Source organism: Gracilinanus agilis, chromosome 4, assembly GCF_016433145.1.
Source record: "Gracilinanus agilis isolate LMUSP501 chromosome 4, AgileGrace, whole genome shotgun sequence".
Lineage (NCBI taxonomy): Eukaryota > Metazoa > Chordata > Mammalia > Didelphimorphia > Didelphidae > Gracilinanus > Gracilinanus agilis.
Window position 1 is genome coordinate 431,858,859 of NC_058133.1, and position 17,835 is coordinate 431,876,693.

At 37.7% G+C, this 17,835-nt stretch overlaps 1 protein-coding gene across 2 annotated transcripts; it reads right to left on the minus strand.

The window, feature by feature from the left end:
* Positions 1 to 200: 200 nt before the first annotated feature.
* On the minus strand, positions 201 to 17,485 carry MPC1 (mitochondrial pyruvate carrier 1). Of its 2 annotated transcripts, none has more exons than XM_044671879.1 (5): positions 17,275 to 17,485; positions 11,755 to 11,758; positions 3,799 to 3,895; positions 1,069 to 1,201; positions 201 to 756 (listed from the first exon to the last, which is right to left on the minus strand). In XM_044671879.1, the coding sequence occupies exons 1-5, from the start codon at positions 17,343 to 17,345 to the stop codon at positions 732 to 734; spliced, it is 330 nt and encodes a 109-aa protein (XP_044527814.1). In that variant the 5' UTR covers positions 17,346 to 17,485; the 3' UTR covers positions 201 to 731. The 2 variants fall into 2 exon arrangements, with proteins under 2 accessions (XP_044527814.1, XP_044527813.1); XM_044671878.1 differs by lacking the exon at positions 11,755 to 11,758 and adding an exon at positions 6,160 to 6,163 and having other exon boundaries at positions 17,275 to 17,483.
* Positions 17,486 to 17,835: the final 350 nt, after the last annotated feature.

Below are 17,835 nucleotides of genomic sequence, written 5' to 3' on the forward strand. Positions count from 1 at the left end.
GGTCCCTTCGTTCATCTGGACTTGGTTTTTGTGTCCTTTTGAGAGGTCATGTATATGTGGGTTAGGAGAGGTTAAGCACACTGCTTCTACTCTGCTGCCATCTTAACCTGGAAGTCCCCAAGCAATTGATGGTGAATGTTGCAAAAAACACAAGGGGAATGAGGAGAAAGAAATTAACAAGTTAACACTCTTAGAGGAAATTTAATATTTCAACGATTTATTGCAATTAAGTTACAGCATTTGATCATACATACTGCATGGAAGTACACAGATAACTGGTTCAAATAATTACTTCACTGGAAATAAGATTTTTGTGTGCAGCCAGCTACCACTGGTTGATTACAACAGAATAAACCAAATTTTCTGTGTACATAAGTGCTAAAAGTTACAAGCTTTGTTCTCTTCAGTTTTTCATAAGATAAATCCCATGATCAAGAGCTAATATACATATTATTTCAGATTAAAACCATCGTTGAGATCATTAAATTAGTTGCATAATTTGAGCTACTCTTTAAAAAGAGAAAGGAGAAAATGGGTTTAGTATTTGTAAGGCAGCAAAGAGTTATCATAGATACTCTCAGCTCTTTCAAAAGAAAAAAGTCTGGCTAATGAAAAGATGCTGTATGTTATCTTCCTTTCCTTAGCAAGATCATGAGTGATGGAATCTGTGTCTTAGCAGCTGTAGCTGGAAATGCTGTCTCTGCAGTGGGGTACAACCCCACCTCCCACTATTATGCGGAGGTTTTTTTACTCAAGCTGTAAAGAAAAAAGAAAACCAGTGAGCACTAAGATGACGTAGCAATCATCTATTATTTGGTTCCACTTCAGATCCAAACAAGAACAATACTTTTAAACAAATATTTATTAAAATTCCCAGTTTGATAAAAAATACAGAATGGCTGGATTGTTTTAAAAACGACTTTACAAAGTTAATGCATCATAGAAAACTTCACTTCACTGTCTGCCAAGCTTTGAATGAAACCTTCTCAGCACTTGACTAAGCCCTGGTTTTAGCCTGCTATTCGGGATTCATAAACCTTCTTTTTCCCTCCTAAAACAAATGCTTACTTGTATTTGACAAGCCTTCCTCCCTGGATGACCTGGGCCACTTCGTTCGTCGCATGGCAGGCAAAGAGGAGCCAGTTCCGAGGCTGCACCTTGTAGGCAAATCTCATGAATGCCAGAGAGTAACAACAAAGGGCTGTGCAAAAAAAAAAAAAAAAAAAAAAAAAAAGACAGAGGAGAACCCATGAGTCTGTTACCTGGGGACCACAGAGAGTGATGCCATGGGCACCTCCCACAGGTGGTCTTCTGCTCTGGGCTAATATACCTCCAATGAGGGACAGGTCACTACCTCAGGAAGCAAGGTGACCACTGATGCCAACACTAACTAGTTTATTTCTCAATAATGCTAAGAAAAGATTTAGTAACAGGCAGAATGTAAAATTAGTCCTGATAATGATCACTATAGACAGATATCTGGGGATCAAGTTTTTTATTGACAGTGTATGGCTCATGCCCAGAAAACTTAACACTGTTATCTTATATTTCCCAGCCATGAGGCCTTGGGCAAATCTCTTAACCCTTGGGTTTTGGCTTCTTCAATTCTAAAATGAAGTTAGGCTAGAGGATATATCCATAGTTTCTCTACAATTTAAAGTAGGACTTCTTTACCTCTTAGAGTCATGATCCCCTCCCCACTCTGGGGAAGCCTGTGGACCCATTCCCAGAATGTTTACAGGTACATAAAGCATATAAGACTGTAAAGGAAACCAATTATATTGAAATGTGATTATCAAAATATTTCAAAAAAACAAATTCATAAACACTAGCTTCAGAAACTTTGTTCTAAAGCAGTGATTCCCAAAGTGGGCACCACCACCCCCACCCCCCCACCCCCCCACCCCGGTGAGTGCTGCAGCGATCCACAGGGGCAATGATGGCCACAGGTACATTTGGAGGCAGTGAATAACTGTAAGGGGTCGGTGATAGTATGTGACAGGGAGCGCCAAGTAATATTTTTTCTGGAAAGGGGGCGGTAGGCCAAAAAAGTTTGGGAACCACTGTTCTAAAGCTACTATCCTATGAAAATGATCCTATGAAAATGAGGTTAATGATTATTACTGGAGTACAGTGGAAAGAACACTTTAGTTATTATCGGAAAACCTGCATTCACATCCATGCTCTTCCACTAAGTGGTTAGGTGACCATGGGTAAGTCACTTAACCTTTGAGTGTCAGATTTGGGGTTGGACTCCATGATCTTTAGGATCTCTTCCAACTTACTATCAGATCATATGATCAAGGTTTTAAATAATTTTAACCTAATCATAAAACTTTCAAGTTTAAAGGCAAAAATGAAGTCTATAAATGTATAACAAATATGGGTATAAGTACAATAAAGAGTCATTCATCACTTCAACATTGTGAATATTAGAGCCAACTAACTTCTTAAAAGCATTCTGGGGGGGGGGGGGCGACATTTTTTATCTCAAAGTATCAGCAGTCTAGGGTAGACACAGAGCCAAGTAGAACACTTGAACCTTTTACATCAAGAATTGCCATTTATGGGGGCATCTGGGTGGCTTGGTGGATTGAGAGCCAGGCCTAGAGATGGGAGGTCCTAGGTTCAAATCCGGCCTCAGACACTTCCCAGATGTGTGACCCTGGGCAAGTCACTTGACCCCCATTGCCCACCCTTACCACTCTTCCACCTAGGAGCCAATACATAGAAGTTAAGGGCTTAATAAACAAACAAACAAACAAACAAACAAACAAACAAACAAACAAATAAATAAATAAATAAATAAATAGGCAGATAGATAAATAAATAAATAAATAGATAGATAGATAGATAGATAAATAAATAGAGAATTGCCATTTATGGGGTCGGCTGGGTGGCTCAGTGGATTGAGAGCCAGGCCTAGAGACAGGAGGTCCTAGGTTCAAACCTGGCCTCAGACACTTCCTAGCTATGTGACCCTGGGCAAGTCACTTGACTCCCATTGCCTAGCCCTTACCACTCTTCTGCCTTATAACCAACACAAAGTATTGATTCTAAGATGGAAGCAAGAGTTAAAAAAAAAAAATCTTAAGGGAGGAAAATGCAATCAAAATGTTTCAATCAGGAGCAAAACAGTTTGTGTCAATACAATCTCTATGCCATTTTCTACAATATGACTGTAATGCTAGATCTTACAAAATACTACAAAGTAAACTAAATAGCAAACATATACTATGAAAGACGTCAAAATAAATTTTAAAAGACTGATCATTTTTTGGCAAAAAAACATTCTTAAACACATTTACACAAATAAAACTTTTAAACACATCACAACCAGATTGAAACCATTCTATACCCTATGTCAAATTACAAACTACCCTACAAATAAATGAGTAAGAAAAATGATAATTTAAGAAGTCAAACCTTTAAATAAACATTCCCTGAAATTCTCAATTCTATAAAAATAGAATTGCTGAGTTATTAAAATTGAACCTAGCAGCAGAAATAAAACATACATTATATAGGAAAGAATCAGGTTTTAGGGAGGGTCTAAATTTAACTTTGTTATGTTCATCAAGTCCTGAATGAAGGTTTTTCTCAGCATCTGTCTCCTAATTGAAGAGCAGCTATTACCTGAAATACGTATACATTTACCCACAACCTGCTTCCTGACTAGAAAAGAAATATATAGCAGACTGTATTGCCACCTTACTTTATATACTATATTATAAAACAGGCTGGAAATCTTTAATAAATCCTGTCACTTTTCCAATTATTCAAATGTTGCATTCTTACCAAATGTCATTCTTCCACTAATGATTTCAGGAGATTTTTTCATATCATTGAAGGCTGCAATTGGGAGCCCCCAGTTGGCTACTGGTCCCCAAAAGTGCTATAAAATAATAAAGAAACAAAAAGGGCAAACAAGAATCAAGTAAAAAATACAAAACATTACATTATTTCCTACTTTGTAAAAGTAACATTAGCATTAGAATGTCTCATTACATCCCAATCTGTTTTACTTTATTACTAGCATTATTTGTGTTAAAAATTTTGACAAGTAGTTGCTAAACTACAACAGGGCCTCCTTTTTCAAGATCCTGATTCTGAGATTTCAAGTTATATGAGGTCAACCTTGAGGGACAAGGAAGTATAAGAGATCCTCCCTCAGTTTCAGGTACTCCCTTGCAGGAAATCTGCTCAGCAGTCTGCCCAGCCACATACAGTCTCTTCTGCTTTCATTTTCACTTTTTTCCAAGGTTTGTTTTTCCTTTTGGGGGGGTGGGGGTGGTAGTGAGTGGGAGGGGGGACTTCATGATTATGCTTTGACTGAGTTATTTTGGTTTTGTATTTGTTTCCTATATCACTTTCATATAAGAAAAATGTAGACACAAAACATGAGTATATTCCTTCACACATGTATATGGGGGGGGGGGGAAGGTTACATACTTTTTTTTTTACTGTATATACAAAAAATGTGATTTCCCACCAAAGGCAGGTGTTTGCTTATATCCTTGGTTTCTGCCATCCCTGATAAATCTTAGAATGCATCCCCCAAGGATATGAGGGTCCTATTGTACATAGGTATGGATGGGCAATTTTTATATTCCTATATTACAGCTAAGAGAAGCTTTGGAACTCATTCGATCTTAAGGCAGACACCATTAAATCATCCCTAATTATCCCATTTATAAATTTGAAGGAATGAAGATTTATCAACCCCTTATCAAACTCATTCAATTTTACATCTTGGAAAAAATATAACATAACCAAACCCCTTTAACTATCCTTATGGTGTTTTATCACATATTTATCCTGACAACTACTTAAATGTATAGCCCAAAGTAGAAAAACTTTCTTAAGTAGTAGTCTGAACAGGAGAAAAAATTATGCCTATAAGATTCCAAGAACTCCAATTATTATAACCAATACCTCTAGTCCTTGACTATATACTAAATATGAAATATGATTAACAAAAATAATTTAAATGGTTGCTATTTGAACCAATATTTTTTAAACCTGAGTCCACAAACTTCTTCAGGAGCTTTTTGGAGAGTCAGTCAAAGTAATAATGGTGGCTATTTTACTTTTAGTTAGCATAATTCTTGCTCCTATTTTTACTAATACAGAAGTAATTTGCAAATTAAAAAGACCTAAATATATAGAAATTTAATTTTAAGGTCTATTTATGACTGAAAATACCTGTGAAATGACACAGTTGGCTCAAAAATAACCATTTGTCATAAAACCTCTGTGACGGAAGTTAGTCTGACAGGTCACCTGGTCACCCTCTCAATGTGGCAGGATGTTATTTATTGTCTTATGAGACTTACTGCTAAAATTCCCTATATTTGCATAAACATTCTCTGGTCATCATCATCTCTTTTCTTTCTTCCACTGCCCTGTCCCCCAAACCAACTACCCAGAGTTTTTTCCCTTTCCAACTCACTTTTCCCCTCACAACTTTTTTGACTCTCTCCACCTGAGTTATTTTTTCTCTTCCTCTGCTATTTTTTACTAACTCTTCAAATAGCCTAAATCATCTTACTTTTTGATTTTTATTATGCATGTTTCTCTTCCTAGCAAAATACTGTATCTGAATTCTTTTCTTACTAAATGTAAGATCTATGTATGCTCAGTCAGAAAAACATTCAGCAACCAGACTTTCTGGAAAAACAAGCCATTTTATGATTTACATTTCAGAATAGAAACAGATATTTGGGGATCAAAAAACTCTTACATAATCATATCTGGAATGGATAAAAGAGCTGATATGGTAATATATGGCATGTTGGATAATGTTTCTCAAGTACAGTCATGGCAACACTTTCTCTGTGGAGAAGTACCTCCTACTTTGGCTGTCTTTTTCCTGACAACACTGGTTGGAGAGCTCAGTTAACTGGTAAAAATGGAAACTACTATAAATTCTCTGTATACAAACGGCAGGAGAAAAGTTATATAGGGGAATCACTTGTCTTTAAAAGTCAGGACAGAATGGTCTAAAAAGGGAGAAAGAGGTAAAACTGGGGGCAAAAAACCAGTCAAGGTGGTTAGATATGCTATCTCGGGCAAAGGGAGCCAGGTCAGGTGTCCATAACTTTGAAAATGAAGTAAATCTGTAAATCCTTGAAATGAAGTATAAACAGGTTTTCTTACCGTACTATTTTATGAGTGGCCATCGAGGTTCAAACAGGGGAAACATAGGAAAAACAAAACAAAACAGGGTCAGTTGCTTTCTTGAGAGATAACTGGATCTATCAGTTAATCCTAACTTCACAGGGTTATCTGCACCACTGTTCAAAGTCATTTGGCCTCAAATATATCAAGCATTCTTTTGCTATTCTTGGAAAAGTGATTTTAAAAGTTTATATTGATATTACCTAAAAAGGTTGCAATTACTAAAATAATACCACTTTATATATGCAGGATGCTTATTATGAAAAGCTATTCCATAAACGTAGATGCCAATATCCTTATAATCATATTGATTGTATTTCAGTGTTCCATAGTGACAAGTAAACCTAACTTTCACTAATGTAATGACAAGATGAAAGATATGGCCAAAGCACAACATTTAGAGCAAAATTTAAATTTTATACTGAACTGATTTTTATTTCTGCAATAACTACTTGTTATAAATTCTGTGTGATTCCCCCACCTAGACATTTTTGTTATCATAGCAAAGGCACAAAGAACAAGTCAAATGAAATTAATACTTTAAGAATATTCTGAGTAATGCATAAGTAACTTTTGTTTATCATAAGTATTAGATATTAACAGTAATAAATTCTCAATGAAATGTTCATTGACTACTTGTTAACATTTAAAAGCACATTTCAAACAGAGTTCACAATATTTTCACAGAATCATTCATCAGAGCCGGAAGGGACCTGGGGGTGGGGGTGAGGATCATCTAAATAAAATAATAATATAAATAAAATTTAAAAAAATAAAGCTTCCTTATTTTATTGATGAAGGATTTGAGGCCCAGGGAAGGAAATAACTTGCCCCAAATCACCTGAGTGACAAAATCTAGGATTTGAACTCACATCCAATGATTCAATACTTTTTCTGAGAACAAACTGAAATTAGAAAAATTCTATTTCCTAAACAAATTCAAACATAGCACATGTACTGTCCTGCAGGTAAAATGGAGTCAGTAAAGAGTATAAGATCCCAAAGAGGTGATAAGGCCAGAGCAGTGAATTCATTAGATGACAATCCAAATATCCTTGTTAGGGACCTAAAATCATGCTTTCCACATAGTTACAATTACAAAATATAGGGGGCCTTGAGGTGGGCTGGAGGAAGAGAATAAGTTGTGTATTACCCAACTACATAGAAATATGTTTTTATACATTGAATCTGGACAAGAATATTTTGAGTAATGCCTTAACAGTGGTTGACCATCGTGGCTCAGTTCTCTGGTTGGAGCACTGTAATCAATCCCCTCATCTCAGTTGTAGAGCAATGTGCTAATAATAAGTTCACACAGACTCTAAAAGAGAATTTTCATAACTTCAAGTTTGCAACCTCTAAGAGATTTGGTAACCTCCAATGTAACTTTAAAGAAGCAACAATGGTCTTACAAACCTGTGTTCCCTGGACTCGAGATCTGAAGGCTTATGTAGATATTGGTCACTATTTTGCTACTAATAAGCTGCTTGACTTTGAACTAGAGACTTTTCAGCTAAAAAAAGACTAATACTTGTCTTGCCAATCTCAAACCATTATTGTGAATATCAAATTAACATGAATTATACATATGCATGTATACTTTTATACAGATATGTGCTTTGAAAATTGAAATAGTTTTCAGACCATTTAACAAGTATTTTGCTAAGCATCTGCTGTGTACAAAACACTGCCTCATCCCCAAAAACCCTATGTGCCAGAACCATGGACTTGAACACAAAAGTGAAATTGTTCCTGACCTCAATTAACTTATATTCTATTTTTTGGGGGGTGGTATAAATACAGCATGTATACAAGTAAGCAAATGTAAACTAATATGAAGAGACTAATTGATATATATATATAAATATATGTATAGAAATTACTATATAAAAGTATGTGACCTTCAGTCATTTAAATAAAAACAACAAAATGTTTGCAAGTGGATAAGAATCTGGAAAATTTGACTGTTTCTTGTACTACTATTCTGCTCATAGAAAAGGACAAAATCACAGTGTAAAATACAGAGATATTTTATAAGGCCAATATGAAGAATTAGAATGTTTATTTGTTGTGATTATTGAATATCTACACCTGAATCATTTTAGAGAAGGATCTCCAAATTTTTTCTTCCTTAGATTCCAATTTCTCTTTCAACAGTAGCTAAATGGGTACTGCTGGTTTTTAAAAATTAATGCAATCTATGTATAATGATGATGACAATCTTTTAACTCTATAACTGCATATCATATCAGTATGATGAGCCCAGAGGATAGTATACTGCCTACTTGTTCCACTCTGAAAGCCCAGGAAGGCGGGAAAAATAGTAAAGAATTTCCTTTTTCAAACCTAGTGAGTGAAGAGGTCCATGTAGGTGCTGTTATTGCTAATAGAAGTTACTAACACTGGCTGCTGCGTCAGAGGCCTATTTCTAGAGGGAAGCAATATGATATCGTGGAAAGAACATTTTACTAGGAGTCTAGCTAAGACACCTGAGTTCTAGTCCCAGCCCTGCTGCTAATTAGCAGTGTGGCTAAAGGCACAACCTACTTGACTGTTTAGAATCTTTAGACTACTCTCCTCACCTCTGTAAAATTGTATGAGTGTGTGGGGTGTGTGTGTGTGTCTGTGTGTGTCTGTGTGTACTACCTGTCTAAAGTTTCTTACTACTCAGATATTCTGATTCCCTCTGATCACAATCTGTACACCACCCAAGTACAGGCATACCTACTCTCTGAGTAACATGAATATTTCTAAAAATTTTTCAGAATCTATAGTTTTTGGTAACCATTTGCCATTTTGGATGGCAAGATGAGGCTGAGGATTAATATCTTAGAACTCTAGGAATGTGGAGTAAGTTCTAAGAACTTGGGAGTTTGTGGGCTCAAGAGTCTTAAAGTAGCAAATGATAAGAGTGGTTTAATATTTAGTTTCTTTTCTAGAAGTAATTTTCATCTTCAATCAAAGAAACATTAATAAAGTGACTTGTATATGTAAAGGATTAGGTTAGAAATTGTGATAAATGGTTTAGATGCCATATGATCTTTGTCCTCAGTCTAGGATAGAAATATACTGCATACACAAATAAGTATAGTCAATCCTCAACTTTTATAGGGGTAATGTGTCTAGAAAACACCCTGAATGCTGAGTGAATTTATGGGAAATAAGGTGTTAGGTTCCCAAGACCATCAAAAACTATAATCTTTATCTTGCTTGCTGAAATTAGACTTGTCTGCATATAATTCTTTATAATCAAATATTAATTCTGATAATCTGCACTTTTCCTAGCATAGTAACCATGCAATAACCCATATAATAGAGGGGAGGGGAGAGGAAACAGGAGAGAGGGAGAGGCAGGGGTGGTGATATCAGAAGAACCTGGAGATAAAAAAGGGAAAGAAGAACCTGCCATCTCTAATCTCCTGGTGGTTGAACTGTTGGTTCTACAATGACAAAAATCACATGCTTCAGGGTAAGTCTCAGGTCCCTACTCCACCACACTGTTTTGCTTCTCTTGGGAAAATGGAGATGTTAGGCAAGGACACCTCTCATTTTTTCCCTCTACTGTACATAGCCACCAATGTGCCTGGTTGGTGAGGTAAAAGTGAAAATGAGGTTACTAAATAAAATCACACCAATGCATGAAGTGGCAAAAATGCACCAATGTTGAAGACTAACTAGATACAAGTAGTGAAAATATAAAAATTATATATAAATGCATGAAAAGTGCCACATTCTATGGAGGAGAGAAGGTTATCGTTGACTAGGGAAAAATCATTAAGAAAGCTTCATGGAAAAGACAATATTTGACGTGGGCTTTGAAAGATGGTAGGAATTCAACAAACAAAAAGTGCAGGATAAGGGAAAAGGAAGAAAGGTGAGGAGAAAATATAAGCAAATGGAAATATATATATATGAGGGAATGGTGAGTGGTACAATTTGGCTGGAGCACAGAGTCCATAGCAAGCGATGTATGAAATAGGGAGGAAAAATGGGGTAGAGGTGGACTTAAAGGTCATTAAATAGCAGGCTTGGGAGTGATGACTTGCAAGCAATTCAACTTGCAAGCAATAAGGGTCATAGGAAGGTTTTAAGAAAGGGCAAGGCATGACCAATCTGTGCATAAAACTAGATTGACAGTGGCATGAAGGTTAAATGTGTGCATATTCACAAAGCTAGTAATTTTTGAAGGCAGGCCTCAAACTTGGACCTTCTGACTACAAGTTGATTTGGTTTTTTTCACTATGCTGCCTTTCCTTATGTTCCCTACCTATAATGGGCATTCTTTTCACTGAGTCCTTAATGGATATATCTATAATTCTTGATCTTGCTGATAGCAGAAAGGTCTCAGAATCTCCCTTTAGTCTCTATTATTCTATCCTGACCTCTAACCTAGAACACAGCAATATGTTCTTGGAAATTCTATGGAGACTTGAAAGCTAAAAATAGCACAACTCATTAACCAAAGTATTTGATAAAATCATCAACCATCTTAACATCAGATTTATTTACAAATATATATATATATATAATACAAAAGATTATTTGATAATATAAGCAAATACTATAGGATTTGGGCCCCACCAGAAAAGGCTTAACTTTAGAATCTTATTGCACCCCTGGATTGAAATTTTTGTGTTGAAATGCCAAAATAGCAAAACCAGGGTACCTATAATAAATGAGGAAAAAAAATCTTAGAATTACTACTACCCTTAGAGTTTGATTAATTTAACAATTAACTCCATCAATTCCTCCTTATCCTCATTCTCATTTCTTAACCAAAAAGAGAATAGTTAAGGGGAAGAAAGACTATTCTTTTCTTTCCTTCTAGTTTAGGCAGCATATAAAAAAGAAATATTCAAAAATGGAAGAAAAAGACAACAGATAGAGAACCCAGAAGGAACCTACTTGATTTTAAGATCTTCAAAATTATGGTCTAGAAAGGTAAGGTGATGGAGTTAAAAAATATAAAGGACAGAACACTAAGAAATCTGAGAAACTAAAAATACTGTGTTCTAGAATTCCTGTCCAATATCTGCCATATACTCAGCGTGCCTTTTCCCAAGTCTTTGCCCACAACAACCCTATAAGGAAGGTAGTGCAAATATTGTCATTTCCACTTTACAGATAAAGAAATGGAAAGGTCTAGCAATTTGCCCTTAGGTAGGACTAGAGTTCAGGAAGAGAAACTGGGACTGGGCATATAGATTCTGGAATCATTTTCATCAAAGTAACTGAATCCAAAGGAGCCAGTATAAAAAGAGCTGGGAATAGCTGTTCTTGTGGTGCTAAAGAGAATATTCATTTAACAAACATCAAATTATTTTTTTAAATACATATTTTAAAAAGGTTTTGCTTTAGATTATAACTTTATATAAATTCCTTTAGAAGGCTATAAAAATTACTGGGAAACATCTGAGTCTCAATTTCTTAACCTGTAAACTAATGATGAAAATATTTGTAGTTTCCTAACCTGACAAATTGTTGGTAAGACTCAAATGAGAATACCCATAACGCTCTGATATTGTCTGTTATTTCGCAAGTTAAACATTTATTAAGTTCCTATGTCTAAAATACTGTGCTTATGTTATGATCTTTGCTTCAGCTAACCATATCTATAAGAAACCAGGTTCTTCTATAAAGTCAATCCCTGAACAACCTACCTGGAGCCAATTGATTAGGAATAGAAGCTAGAAGAAACACAAATATGGAATGTTATAACAAAGTCACAGCATAAATAGCAACAGGGGCTTCAGTTAAAAGGAGCAGTGCTCAAAGTATGGGCCATTATAAGAAAGAGTTGACGGCAGAAGTACCTAATGCTATTAGCCACAGATTAAAGGAATATTCTTCAAAATGATCTAAAGTTATTGCTATTAAGATCTGGATGGTCCCATTTAGATTGGTGAAAATTCTATCAGAAAAAAAATTAATATAGGAAAGGAAGTGGGGGGTCCACACCACTCAAACCCCAATCAGCTCGATCTTTTCTGGTCAATCTAAAATGACTCTGATGGTACACAAAGCACAGGATGGTTCAAAAATGAAGTCATATTCAGTCAAGTTATGAAAAGTTGATAACTTTTTTTTTTGATACTCTGCAGTAATAAATTAAGTCCACCTATACTGAAAGATTTACCCATATGCCTGGTGAATGAAAGACAGAACTGTCTTTGTCTATGGCAACTGTCCCTTTTACAAATCCTACGACTGAGGTTTCTTCTATCTCTATGGGTAGCCTCAAACATATTCTCAAGAACTGTATGTCTGTCTAAATAAATTAATAATATGGAAATAGGTCTTGATCAATGATACACGTGAAACCCAGTGGAATTGCTTGTTGGCTACAGGAGTGGGGTGGGAGGAGGGGAGGGAAAGAACATGAATCATGTAACCATGGAAAAATATTCTAAATTAATTTTAAAAATAAATGAAATTAATTTTAAAAAAGAACAGAGGTGGGGGCAGCTGGGTAGCTCAGTGGAGTGAGAGTCAGGCCTAGAGACAGGAGGTCCTGGGTTCAAACCCGGCCTCAGCCACTTCCCAGCTGTGTGACCCTGGGCAAGTCACTTGACCCCCATTGCCCACCCTTACCAATCTTCCACCTATGAAACAATACACCGAAGTACAAGGGTTTAAAAAAAAAAAAAAAAAAAAAAGAACAGAGGACTGAACAAAAGGGGAAAAAAAAAAGAACTATATGTCTGGTTGCCCCAGAATGGAAAAGCCTTGAGAGACTTTTCAGGAAATTCTTTTTTTCAGGTGTGGGCGAAATTAGATAGCCATTGAAGTTCTTTTCAAATCTCAAACTGTTACTGTGTGAAAATATTTCTGACTTCACCATATCATCACTATGTCTCTACAACACATATTTTTCACTTTAAAACCAATCAATTTTACATTTCAAATTCAGGTTTCTCATTCCTCTTCCTAAAAATTTTAATATTGGAAATCTTCTCTGCTCACAATGATGTGATTATTTTCAATAGTAACTCTCTTCCAGAAAATCTATTATGAAAAAAGTGAGGAATATATTATAAAAGGTGAATTATTTGAAAAAAAATCTAAGAACAGACATATATTCTATACCTATGTGACATTGGGCAAGTTACCCCTAAGACTCAATTTCCTCATATGAAAAATGAAGAACAATGATTAAATGGCCTCCAAGATATCTTCCAGCTCTAAAGTTATTAGTTTCAGTTAAAGCATCCAATAGAATTGTAAAATCATCTAGTTGCTGAAATTCAGTTCAATCATTTTCAGTCATGTCCCACTCTTTGTGAACCCACTGGGAATTTCCTTGGCAAAGATATTGGAGTAGTTTGGTAATTTCTTCTCCAACTCATTTAACAGATGAGGAAACTGAGGAAAATAAGGTTGATGAAGATGAGCCTCCTGACTCTGGACTTGGCACACTATCTAATGTGGCACCTGGCTGCTTAGTAGTAGAAACAGGTAGATCTAAAAGGAAAATATTTCCATTTAAATGACATCCATTTAACAAACTTCTTCCAGTATGTAAGAAAAAAAAATCTGTTACGGTTAGAATTCTTTGGAGCTTGTATGTTAATTTATAATTATTTATTAAATAGTGAAAAGTGGGTTGGAAAAAGAAAAGGTCCATAGTCATAGCCTGTCACCTAGCTAATCTGAGCTCGATGCTCATTTTGAGGATCCACTCACTTGTGCCACTTGGCTGGAACAGCCCCATGAAATTCCTTCATCCATAATTTATAGTCCCCTCCCTATGACATCACCTTTTCTGGGTCTCCCTGATTGGATAGACTTTGACCTCAGTCTGGGTCAGAGGCCCATCTTCTGGACTTGGAACATGAGGCATCATGTGGAACAAGATGGACATCTTCCCAGAATGCTCATGAGTCCCTCCTATAGACCTTATTCTTAATCCAATTAAGGTGTGGGGGCTGAAAGGAAACCCAATCCTTTTAGACTGATCTTAGGGTAACAAAAAGGGATGCAAACTGGTGATCAATTTTCATACCTACCTTGTTTATGACACCTTTTCAATACACTTCATAAGTACCTATCAAATTACAAATTAGGCCCAATTTATTAGCAGAAAAAACTCTGGTAGCAAGGAGCCAAAGTAACATGAGAGGCTGTAAATTATTTCATTAGAAGTTGTCTGTCTGCTTTTCTTCTACTCTCTCATTTCCTTCTATCCTTTAAGGCTACTTCCTCCAAAAGAACTAATTAGCTTTTGTTCCCCTGTTCAATGTTCCACAACACAGACTGCATTATATTCCTCAGAGATCTACTAATTATTTCATATTGATCTTAAGAATATTTCCTAATGAACACAGAATTTCAAAATTAGCATTTACTGAAGTCCAAATATTCCACATCTGTAAAGTGCCCTTGGGGCTGAGATTAGTGCCAAGGCAGAGTTCTCTGATTTACATGTTTGTTTTTTATTAAAAATCAGCTAACTAAAGGAGAACTGACCTTACATAGTTTCTAAACCTAATTTCTCTATATTAGTTATGCTCCTAAATAACTCTTATTTTTTTAAGTACTTTCAAAATTAGTTGTACTAGATATAATGCTAAGAGGAAAAGCTTACAACAGAAAGTTAAATAAGTGCCAAAAATAGATCAGGTCAAGTTGGGCTTTTCACCTTGAATGTCTTTTCACTGTAACTTAAAAGGAAAAATGGAAAAGACGGAAAAAAGGAGTTTTAAGGAAAAGTGATATGTAGAGCTCTTCTAAATCACATTATATACAAATGCTCAGATAACTGTACAGAATAAAGACTTTAGTTATTTAACATAAAATAACTTCATTTTAATGCAATGTTCTTCTACTAAATAAAGAGCAAACTTGTAACCATATTTAATAATTATATTTAAGCATATAGGTCGGGTTGGTATCCATACCTGCTGCTCTGAAACCCCTCATCAGATGGAATCTGAGAGCAGACAAGGATCGATTTGAGGTCAAAAACAAGGTCAATAGATGGCGATTTTTCTTGTGACATTTTATAGTATTAAAAGGAACAGTCATATACCCTGATATATTCAACTGTATGTCAGGCGAATGAAGAACACATGACTGGCAACTGGCCAGTTCAGACAATCTCTCAGATTGAGGTTTCTTCTATCTCCATGGAGAACTTCCACCACCTCCCTAGACAAATAGGTCTGGTGGTTTCGGCATGGAAGGCCTAACCTCCTTAGAGTGGAAAAGATCCAATACCTACAGAACATTAGATTCAATCCAAAAAGCACTTGATAGGCACCTCTGTTGTGCAAGGCCTGAGGGATAAAGACCACAAAAAATTTTTTTTTTAATTTTTACTAAATTCTGAGAAGATACAACTTGTACATCAAGAAGAAAATGCAAAGTATATATAAAATTAACACAAAGTAAAATGGAAGGGGAAACACTAACCCCTCCTGGAAGAGATCAGGAAAGATATATTGGAGGCCACCTCAAGTCTAAAAGTCTGGGTTTCCAATTCTGGTTTTTTAAAAGCTTTTGTAGATGTTCAGTCGAATCTGACTCTTCATGACCCTATTTGGAATTTTCTTGGCAAAGATAATAGGGTGGTTTACCATTTCCTTTTCTACCTTATTTTACAGATGAGGAAACCGAGGCAAACAGGGTGAAGTAACTAGGTCAGGGTGAAACTGCCAGGAAGTGACTGAGGCCATATTTGAATTTAGTTCTCCCTGACCTGGGCCTAATGTTTATCTACCGTTCAATCTAACCACCCTGGTATTAAGCTTAATTTACATTTCAGGGTCTTGGCTGTAAAACTGTTAGGGAATAATTCCTACCACCTATTTCGTGGGTTGACGTCATAAAATATGTATACAAAATATAACCAGATTATGGATAAACTGTAAATATGAAGAACAGGCATTCATAAATGTAAACGTTCCTCTGTGTGTGTGGAGGGGGTGCTTTTTCTTGCAAAAAAACCCACAGAGTTTCATACTATGTGGCCTTAAGTCCAGCATACATGTTTCCTTTCCCAAATTCTAAAAGTTAAACCTATTTTATCCCAAGAGCCATGGAGTAGATTGGGCAGGCCACGAGAGGGCCATACAACTCTTCACTGTTGAGATCTACTAGACATCAGTGTATCTTGCACTAGGGCCCTAAACTGTCTTTAAAGGTGTTTAGCCAAAAGGCCCAAAGCCAGTCCGCCACAACGGAAGCCCAGAGTGGCTCTAGCCCTGGATCCTTTCACTCTTAGCAGCCAAACTTGATTTAGAAGCATTAAAATGAACAAGCAGCACCAAGATCTTCATCTCTCTCCCCCCTCAACCAGGGAGCACTGGGGTTGGGGTCAGGAGGAACTTGTTCAAAATCCCTCCTCAGGCACTTACTTACTAGAAGTGTGGCTGAAGATAGGTCACTTAACCTTATCCGTGCCTCAGTTTCCTTTTCTGTTAACATAGGCCAGTTCGATTCAGGGCCTCTAAAGTATTTTCCAAGGTTACATTCAGGCTCAAATACCTCCTCAGGCAATTAATGGTGTGGTGTGGCAAAGGACAAGTCCCTTAAGCCATCTATGCCTCAGTTTCTTCATCTGTAAAACGAGAAGATTGGACTCACAGCCTCTCGAGTTCATTCCAACTCTAAAGCTACGATCTAATGATTCAAGTTGCAGTTGCTTTGACAGCTGGGAAAGGAGATCTGAGCCATGGCCTGAGGCTCATCCCTCAACAGATCCTAGAAATCGCCCCCTCCCTCCCAAGCTTAAAACAGCTCCCTCTACCTAACCAATCCCCCCGGCAGGGGGAAACTGAGGATGCTCGAGTCCCGGCTCTGAGCCTTCCTAGTCTGGGCGTTCCAGGCCACCAGGAGCCTATGAGCCTCAGTTTCCTCATCTGTAAAACAAACTAGGGACGGCGAGGATGCTGGGTCCTGGCTGCTGACCTCGCCGCGCCGGACTGGGTCCAGAGAAAAGCTCTCTCGTAGGCAGGAGCTCTCCGTCGCCTCTCGGCAACCAGCCCTAGAGGAGCCTAGGTCCAGCTACCGAGCAGGTCCCGCGCCCGGGACGGACAGCGGCGTGGAGGGGACCAGTAGTTTCCTCTCCCCCTCCCACGGACCCTCTGTTGTCACCTCATTAAATAGTCCCGGAAATCCTTGCTCCGGACATAGTCGGCCGCTTTCCGCACCAGAGCCCCTGCCATGGCTGCTGACGCCCGCCGCCACCGCCGCCGCTGCCTCAGCTGTATCCCAATGACAACCCAGCCGACCCGGCTGGGGCGGGCAGCAAGATCCCCTCCACCACCCCCAGCGGCAGCGATCTAACAACAGCGCCACCCTTGCTTTACGGCAGTTTCCCCCCTCGCTCTCCTCTCCTCAGTCTCCTGGGTGATTAGCCCCAGGGGGAGGGAGCGGGAGACTGATTGGCTCTCTGAGTCCTGCACACCCCTTTCCCTCTGTTCCGTCAAAGGGAGATGGGAGGGGGCCGTAAAGCACCTCGGAATTCACTTTGAGGGTTGCTAAGGAATGCTAGTTCCCCCGCCCCGAGGAAAGGCGAAAAGGGGGCGGGGCAAGAATAGCTGCGGGCTTCTTGGGTTGGCTGAACTGATGGGTCCCCACCTATTGGCTGACTGGCGACTATGTCAGCTTCCCAATTAGTGGCCTGCTAGGAGGCCCGCTGCCCCGCCCCGCTAT

Bases quoted from the DNA above. Each gene is read 5' to 3' on its own strand.
- MPC1 (XM_044671879.1), bottom strand. From the start codon at position 17,345: ATGGCAGGGGCTCTGGTGCGGAAAGCGGCCGACTATGTCCGGAGCAAG. The intron at 1,202-3,798 runs GTAAGAATGCAA...TTTTTTGCACAG, and splicing joins TAGTGGAAGAATGACATTTG to CCCTTTGTTGTTACTCTCTG. The intron at 757-1,068 runs GTAAGCATTTGT...TTTTCTTTACAG, and splicing joins GGAAGGCTTGTCAAATACAA to CTTGAGTAAAAAAACCTCCG.